The sequence below is a fragment of the Lactuca virosa genome, chromosome 9 (assembly GCF_052849685.1).
Source record: "Lactuca virosa cultivar CGN04683 chromosome 9, Lactuca_virosa_CGN04683_v6, whole genome shotgun sequence".
Lineage (NCBI taxonomy): Eukaryota > Viridiplantae > Streptophyta > Magnoliopsida > Asterales > Asteraceae > Lactuca > Lactuca virosa.
The window spans coordinates 75,454,232-75,463,175 of NC_136434.1; the positions used below are offsets into that span (position 1 = coordinate 75,454,232).

Genomic DNA, 8,944 nt, shown 5'->3' on the forward strand with positions numbered 1-8,944 from the left:
AAATAAAATAAAATCACGAGGACCATTTAAATCAATATATTAAACATTGTTGGGTTACAGTGATAATAACCCCATATTATAATGTGGTGTTGGGGATATTTATTGATCTGGTCGACTTTTATAACTATTGGTTCCGGTTCTCAGAAGCAACTTCTGCGGTGGAAGCTCTCGTCGTCAATGGCGATGGCATAAAAGAAGTTCCCCCAAGGTGGTGGTTTTGAGATGTTGAAGGGAACGTAGTGTCTTGATTTTTTTCGATTTGGGGATGTAATAAGGGAGTGGACGGTGGGGTGAAGGTATTTAATGGGTAAGATTTTCTTATTTTCAAATTAAACAACTTACAATGATAAAAAATCTAAAAAATATATTTCAGCTGTTTTGTGAAGGTTAACGACCAATAACGTAAAAAAATGAAACTATAGGCCATATTTATCAAAAAAAACTAATAGGGACTGAAATGATAACCTTTGATAAACATAAGGACCATTTATGTAATTTTTCTTTAACTAATTTTGGCCGGCAATTATTTGCACACGTAACAAAATGTTATTTTATTTGTATTTATTTAATTATTTAATTTTGGGTTATTTTTTCTTTTTCTTTTTCTTTTTACGAAAAAACTGCAACTGAGTGAACAGACCACTCATCCACCGAAATGGCGACGATGGTAGCAAGCAACCTTTCGCTAGCTCCGGTAGCGACTCGGTTGAGTAGTGGTATGTCAACTCGTTTTTTTGATAAACCTCCGTCGTTCATGGTAAATTCACCTCTTTATCGGAACTTTGCTGCAAAAATCCGCGCGTCACCTGCAATCGCCACCGTCGAAACCGTGCTGGTATGTGTATGCATCTGAGTTTTTGAGCGAGAATTGCGACCTGTGAATTTTCATGTAGTGATAGTGGATAACAAATGAATTTGGTTGATTAGACATTGAATGTGATTAAATGGCTGAATTGCAGTGTTGGCCTCTGTATGGTTAGCCTTTCACTTCCGTTTAATTTTTTTTAATAATCAATTTTAGGTTCTTAAACCGAATCGAGACAGTTACTTGAGTTTTATCATTTATGCACTTTTTCAGAGAATCATTCAATTGGTTTTCGTTGTAATTCTATTAAAAAGATCAGTCTGTTGCATAGGTGTGGACAATGATTCGAAGTGACGTAGATTTATCCCGATTTCTAGGTTCTTATGCATAATCATTTTAACAATATCACAAGTAATTTGCTAATTACTTGTAACACATTTGTTGATTTTGAAGGTTAATGTTAATCCATTTGATTTAGAAGTAACAAGGTCCAATGGATTAAAGTCTTTCTATCTGTGTAACATTCAAATCATAAACTCACTTCTTTGAAGGAAATGATATTTTTCCATACATCATTAACATTTTTCCTTCAATGATTCATTTACTTTTTATGCAGGGAACCGATTTAAATGAACAAGAGGCAAATCCAAATGAAAAGAAGCAGGTATTGGCTTGCCCCATTTGTTATGACACATTAATATGGAATGGTGATCCAGTTTTCTCAGTGTAAGTTAATTTTATTCAATTTGAAATCTTTATCTTTTTCTTTAACAATCTATTTCACTTACTTTAAATTTAATATTTTCTTTCTGCAAATTCTTCTCACAGAGATTCCACCCCTGGATCTATCCTAAAATGTAGCACCTGTAAAAAGTCCTACAGTGGTAATGAAACACATCTTGATCTAACAATAGCTAGTGGCACCAAGAAATATGGTGAATACAAGCCTGCTTCTTCTGAGCTTTTCAGGTACTACAATCTAATCAACAAACCTATAAAAATTAAAACTCATTTATTTAAAAAAAAAAAAACTAATTTCTTGATCACAGGTTGCCTTTAGTATCATTCTTGTATGAAAGAGGCTGGAGACAAGCTTTTTCAATATCGGGTGGTTTCCCGGGCCCACAGCAGGAGGTGATATGATATATTTGTGTAATGTCTTTTGTTGAACATGTATTCTAAAAGAAAACTTGATTTAACTTTTTGTTCTTTATTTTCTACAGTTTGAAATGATGAAAGATTATCTTAATCCAGTAATTGGAGGAAGTATTATTGATGCTAGTTGTGGTAGTGGAATGTTCTCAAGGCTTTTTCAAAAAAGTGGGCTGTTTTCTCTTGTTGTCGCTCTAGATTATTCAGAGTCCATGTTAAAGCAGACTTATGACTTCATCAAGCAAGAGGAAAACATATCAAACGAGTACAATTACAAATCTAATTTTTCATATATTATTTCTACATACTTCACATTTTATATCATTTCTGATTAAAAAAATAATGTAATTTTTAGGAACTTAATTTTGGTTAGAGCTGATATTGCACGACTCCCATTCGCCTCAAGTTCTATAGATGCTGTGCATGCTGGTGCAGCTCTTCATTGTTGGCCCTCACCATCTTCTGGGGTTAGCATTCTTTTTTAGGGGCTGCTTGATATGCCTATTACTGGTCTGACTGTGTCAGATTCAGACTGTTTGATACCACAATTAGAAGTTTCTGATTCAGACTGTGTGGAATGTGTGGAATAGGTAGCTGAAATAAGTCGAATTTTACGACCTGGAGGAATGTTTGTTGCCACCACTTATATACTAGACGTCCCTTATCCATTGATGCCCTTTGTATCACCTATACGCGAGGTATGTATTCAGTTTTTATGGATAATTAACAAAATTCAATTTTTAAAAAAATATATATATTTTTTTCTTTTATTTAAACTAATGAGATTGTTTTGATTTTGTTATTTTAGACTATCGGGCAGGTATCAGGAAGCCGTATCTTTCTATCTGAAAGTGAACTTAAAGACTTGTGCAAAACTTGTGGACTCATAGATATTACATGTGTCAGAAACAGACAATTTGTTATGATCTCTGCCCGAAAACCCGCATGAACATGCCCGAATTGCCCGAGAATATCTTAAGATAACATATGTGAAAGAACTTTCAATTGTATATTATAAACTTTAAGGAAATTAAACTTCACTCTGTATAAGTGTATAGAAGCTATCAAATATCAACTATGAATCATATTTGCAAATGTCAATTGTCTATAAAGCAATAATTTTTCATCACTTTCATCTAACACAACTGAATCATCTCCACCACCATACTCCATATCAATACTCGTTCTATCACCATCATCATCATCATGATTGAATCGGTACCTCGGTTTCTGTTCTCCTGATTCCGATTCCAGAGTTTCCATCTCGGCTTCTATAAGAGCTTCCATTTGGGCACGTTCACGGTCTCTTGGGTACGTTCGATACAGAAAGGAATAGATGAAACAGCACAACGTCATCGGAATTGCGATTGAAATGTAGAGGGCTTTAGCCAATGAGGTGGCGTTAACGCGATCGGTTTCGATGGTTTCGGATCCTTTTTCAATCGGTTTGTAACCGTAAACGTGTTGGGCTAGGATTCCGACTATTGGAGGAGCAAATGACGATAGGATTGACTCGAATGATCGGTCTAATGCGTAGATGCTTGTTCGTGATTTCTCCGGAACAATCTCTGCAAAAATAGGACTGTAGACGTGTTTGGTATGATGAAATCAGGAAAGGAATGGAATTGCTCATTCCATAGGAATGAACAAAGGTCTAATCACAAAAAAAAAACCAAATAAGAAAAGAGAATAAGTAAAGAACTTTACTTGTTTGTAGCCGGGCCGTTCCAAGAAATAAAAAAACCCGTAACAAACAACACAATAGCATGCGAAAACAAAGCCGAAGGCTCGTCTTTCAATGCCAACAAAAGCAACGCCCCCAACGGAATCGCCGATGCCGAACTTATTTGGGCCAAAACAATCCTCCCGGAATTCGGATTCCGCTTCGATAAAATATCACCAACCCGGCCTCCAAACAACCCCCCAAACGAATTCCCAATCACAAACAATGTCATCAAGAAAGCCGTATCCTTATGAGAGAAACCAACAAGTTCCAACCACATGGGCGCAAACGACAATGCCGACCACGGAAACGAACCCGTAACACCTTGAGCCACAATAATCTGAAAAGACCGAATATTAATGACGGATTTAGCCTCCCGGGCTAAATCTTTGACTTGGGATAATAAAGATTGACTGTTTCCGAGATTTTGAGGGGTTTTTGAATTTTTGAAACGTGGGTCGTCGGCGAAAAGGCGAACCATGATTCCGACGATGACACTGATGATTCCGACGAGATGAAAGGCGATTCGCCAACCGGAGATTCCGAGGAATGTGGTGGAGGCTAAAAGTAAGGAAAGGAGTCCACCGATGATTGAACCGAGGTTGCTTGTTAGTTGTAGCCACCCGAAAGCCATTCCACGGTTTTCATCATTGGTGGAATCGGCTACTAATGATTGGATTGCGGGTCCTACTATTGCAAGGCCGATTCCATTCAAAGCTCTAGATAATGCCACCTGAAAAGAAAAAAAACAGACCTTATGTATACAACACTTTATCCAGACAGACATCATAACCTATACAGCCACTTTACGCATATAAGAAGACGTCATGGGAAAAAAAACAACTGCTTAGTACGGAAAGAACGACTTAATAGAATAAGTCAGGAAAATAAAGCTTATTCCGTTTAAAGTCCTATCGTTTTACAAACATGCACCTTTATGTTTATAAGCATGATTCAACTTAAAAGGAAAAAAAAAATCCCAAATTGGTTCCTTTAAAAGAAGTAATAATATGTTTTCGGAAGTCAAACATCAAACATGCACCATAAATACACAAGAATGCTTGTTGCCATGAGCACAAAAACGTGCATTACTCGAAGTCATTTCACACATGTAAATACTTGGGAGGAAATCCCAAAAAGACCCTTAAATTCAAAACTTTTACACCTATAAAAATGCTTGCATTTACCACTTTTAGGCCATTTAGAAGTCGAATATTACTTCTACATCATTATGAAAGTAGCATATTCTACATACAAATATAGACCATGTCTTTTATAGTCAACTGAATTTTTTCCCCAAATGCATTTTTTTTTGTCTCGATGACAAATCGAGACAAATGCATCATTTGATTCTGATTATCTGATAAAGCTTATTCACTTTCATACCCAAATTCAAACACCACTTAATCATTAATAGATGAAAAAAAAATTAAGAAATTGATCAATCTAAAAGCAAAAAAGTTGAGTAATTTACCTGAAAAAATGATGAAGATAATGCAACAAGGAAAGTAGCGGCGGCCCAAAGGAAAGCACCGTAAGCTATGATGTGAGCACGGTTATGGCGCATCGCCAAGTACGCCGCGAGAGGGAAGCAGGACGCCTGAACGATTGATCGGAAAAGCGTCAACGATCCCAACCGAGTTGGGTCAGCGTGGAGCTCTTCTCCGACCTCCTTGTAAACTCCCGGTAACAATGACTCGTCAGCTCTTTCCATTATTCCGGCGAGGTTGACCAGTATCAGCGTCACCGTCTCCGGCGTCATTGCTTGATTCTATGAGATGGGTAATTTTTCAAAAGTTGAGCAAAGAAAATCCCCAAAAGGGGAAGGCGAATTGAAGGATCAACCGATTGAAGTTTCTTGAATGTTGACGGTCGTCGGAACTTTTGACTAAAGAGTCGTTGACTGGGTGTCGATTATCCCAAAACACCATTGTTTCAGATTGACCATTTCTTCTTGGTCGAAATTTCCAATCCCAATAGGTACGATGTCTGTTGGTGCGACAATGTCAACAGATATTTATAACTTTTAAAATATAATAAAAGTTGTTAAGAAAGGTAACTAAAAATTGTCAAATTATTTATAACGTTTAAGATACGAAATAAGTTTTCAAAAAGATAATCAAATATTCATAGAATTTAGGATTTAAAGTCAAACTGATCGTGTATGCAATTGATTGATATGATAAAATAAACAAGATATAAGTTTGGATTAAATACCAATAACTATTTTATACAATTCTTAATGGAATAAGCTCTTAATGGAGTTTTGGGACTGGGTTGCGTACGTTGGGCGTACCTGGTGGTACGTTGAGTGCATGCGGTCAGCGCCACGCTTTTGGTCAACATCAGAGTACATTGGGTGTACTCTCTTGGTACGCAGGGCATACTCTGCTGGGAAGAGATATTGATTTTTGGACCTTGACCAACTGACTTTGACAAAGTTTGACCAAGTTGGACCTTGAGGGTATTTTGGGGAGTTTGATTGTGTTTGGTCTTTTGACTGGAGTAGGTGTTGGTTTGAGAGCTGGGATTCGGAGTCGGGACCTCATCAGCTTTTATCCGGTTTGCGAGGTGAGTTTTCCTCACCGTACTTCCGGGTAAAGGCACCAAGGTCGGCCCATTGGATTGTTATCATGGTTTATCGCATGTTGGTATGATGTAGTGATATGTTAGATCTGTATCATGGTATATACGATGATGCTATGCTTAGTGACTTGTAAGATCTGCCTGATTGTCTGTTAATTGGTTATATGTTTAGATGTGTATATGTCTCCGTGGTGTGGGTGGGTTGAGACTATACTGCTTTGTGATGTCAGTTTAACAAACCTGGTAATGTTTATATCGATATGTTGTTATGGTTTACTGGGCTTATATGTGTTTTGGATATGTATATGTTGACATGTTGTGTGTGGTTGGGTTGAGACGTTCCTGCTATGTGCTGAAGGCCATGAGACCCAGGGAGTCCGGGATAGATTGCAGGCCTGAGGGCCGTACCAGTTAGGCCGAAGGCCTGAAGAACGTTCCAGATAGGCTGAAGGTCCGATGAGGCGTACCAGTCATGTTGAAGGTTTTGTGAGCGTACCAGATAGAGTGTAGGCCGGTGGGGTGTTCCAGTCAGGCTGAAGGCTCTGCGAGCGTACCAGATAGACTGTAGGCCGGTGGAGCGTTCCAGTCAGGCTGAAGGCACCGTATGCATGTTGTTTATTTGTTATTATGTTTATGTACTGGAACTTTGGGGGAATTCACTAAGCTTCGTGCTTATAGTTTGGGTTATGTTTCCAGGTACCTCAGTGGACAGTGTCAGGACGAAGGCGTGACCGTACACATCCTTGGTTTTACAACTGATTGGATCTTGGGAGACTCAGATTTTAAATAATGTTTTGGAAATAATAGTTTGTAAACACTTTTATTAATAAGTGGGTCGCTTTTGAAAGGTTTAAATTTGTTGAAAATTTTAGGCTGTTACATTAATCCATCCGAAAAAAATTCCATACGCTCTCTCTCTCTCTCTCTCTCTCTCTCACTCTCTCTATCTATCTATATATCTCTCTGTGAACGATTTGTCAACCTCTTTCCTAAGGGTTGGAGAATTTCATATAAACCTTAGTTTGGGTTTCATCATTTTGCTTTTGGTGTTGTGAGTCTGATTCACTTATAGGGGTGCTACATTGGATCCTTCATCCATAGCAACGAACTGGAAGTCACAAGATCACGATCAAACAATAAAGCGGTTAGTAGTTCTTTATTTTTGTTGATTTTTAAATTATGTTGCTATAACTAGTAAAACCTGGATTCTAGGATGCATGTACACTTAGTTAAATCTCTTAATTGTTTCTACTACCTTAGATAGTGTACTTGATGCTAAGAATTCCCAACACATGTTGTGTCCTTTACTAACTTGTTTTCTTTCTTTGTTTGTCACTCTTCATCTATCTCTATTGATAAAGGACAACATACTTTCAACCTATAGCTTTAACCACTGGCACATAGGTATTTCCAAGGCTCATTATTCGCGGAAAACGTCACAACAATAATATGACACACCTGACTCATAATACATCTTTACTGAAAAAATAAGTATTACAATTGTTTTGTGTTTATTGAATTTGTTTTGACTTTTCAAAAATAATATACATATATATATATATATATATATATATATATATATATATATATATATATATATATATAACTTATACTTATATTCACCCCCTCTAGAAGTATACTACAGATATTGTGACCTACCATATATGCATTCATTTCAAATAACTTAAGGACTTTGTTATAAGTATCGTGTCCAAATTACATAAAATATTACCAAATAACACACCAGCAAAATTAAGTTACATATAATCAACATAACTTATTGCAATTCATGGACCCAAAATTTTATTTACTAACAAAATTAAGTTAAAAACAAACAAGATATATCTTAAACATCTACCACTTTGTACAAAAACTATGAGGAATGGATATTAACCGTTTTGGTCTATGACAACTCATGTGAAAGTTTTCACATTAGTTGTTATCAAACCAAGACATAGATATACATTTCTAGATATTTTTTAGAAAGTAAACTTCAGCTAGACACATCTTCAAATATCAACGCAAAAATGGCTCCATTTTCAGTTAATAAATATCAAGCATCTTTCAACTGATATACCATCCATTGTTGTAGTGGCTTGCATACACTAAGTTGGTTAATGATGATATATTGAGTACTCGTCTGTAACTTCAAATCTATATGACTGGTGGTAGTAAAGATCATATATCATGAACACCTCAAAGGGCATCTCCATTCCTCTTGGTTTGATGAAAACTCGAACACAAATAACTTAAATATTTTATGAACACAACATCAACATAAATAATAAGTCTCAACCAAAATGGCTTGGCGTCCTCGGATCGTCTTAGATGCCAATCTGACCACGACGTCTATAAGGACATCTTAGACGCCTTGAGGGATGCTTAGACCTTATTCCATCTTACAGTGCTCTTTTTGCATGTAGGTTTTGTCCCTACAATCATATTTGATTACCTACACATGTTCTTCAACAATTCATCAATGTAGGGCCATTTTTAGGCAAATACATATCAATTCAACTCATTAATAGCCTTTTATTATGTTCCCAAAATGGCATGATAAACTGCTTATCTCTAACATCAAATTCATATGGGTGGTGGCAGTAATGATCATATGGTATTCATTTCTTTTTCCGAGGACTTCTTCTAGTAGTGGACATGAACACCTCAACATACATCTT

General features: G+C 36.6%; 2 protein-coding genes across 2 annotated transcripts; one reads left to right on the top strand and one right to left on the bottom strand.

Moving 5' to 3' along the window:
- Positions 1 to 598: 598 nt before the first annotated feature.
- On the top strand, positions 599 to 3,007 carry LOC145137229 (putative methyltransferase At1g78140, chloroplastic). Its single transcript, XM_079071369.1, has 8 exons — positions 599 to 835; positions 1,422 to 1,531; positions 1,634 to 1,774; positions 1,855 to 1,939; positions 2,029 to 2,222; positions 2,313 to 2,424; positions 2,548 to 2,655; positions 2,766 to 3,007. Exons 1-8 carry the CDS (start codon positions 656 to 658, stop codon positions 2,904 to 2,906), a joined length of 1,071 nt encoding a protein of 356 aa, XP_078927495.1. The 5' UTR covers positions 599 to 655; the 3' UTR covers positions 2,907 to 3,007.
- On the bottom strand, positions 2,946 to 5,665 carry UNE2 (Major facilitator superfamily protein). The gene is made up of 3 exons (XM_079071368.1): positions 5,155 to 5,665; positions 3,665 to 4,413; positions 2,946 to 3,539 (listed from the first exon to the last, which is right to left on the bottom strand). Exons 1-3 carry the CDS (start codon positions 5,440 to 5,442, stop codon positions 3,029 to 3,031), a joined length of 1,548 nt encoding a protein of 515 aa, XP_078927494.1. The 5' UTR covers positions 5,443 to 5,665; the 3' UTR covers positions 2,946 to 3,028.
- Between the last annotated feature and the right edge of the window lie 3,279 nt (positions 5,666 to 8,944).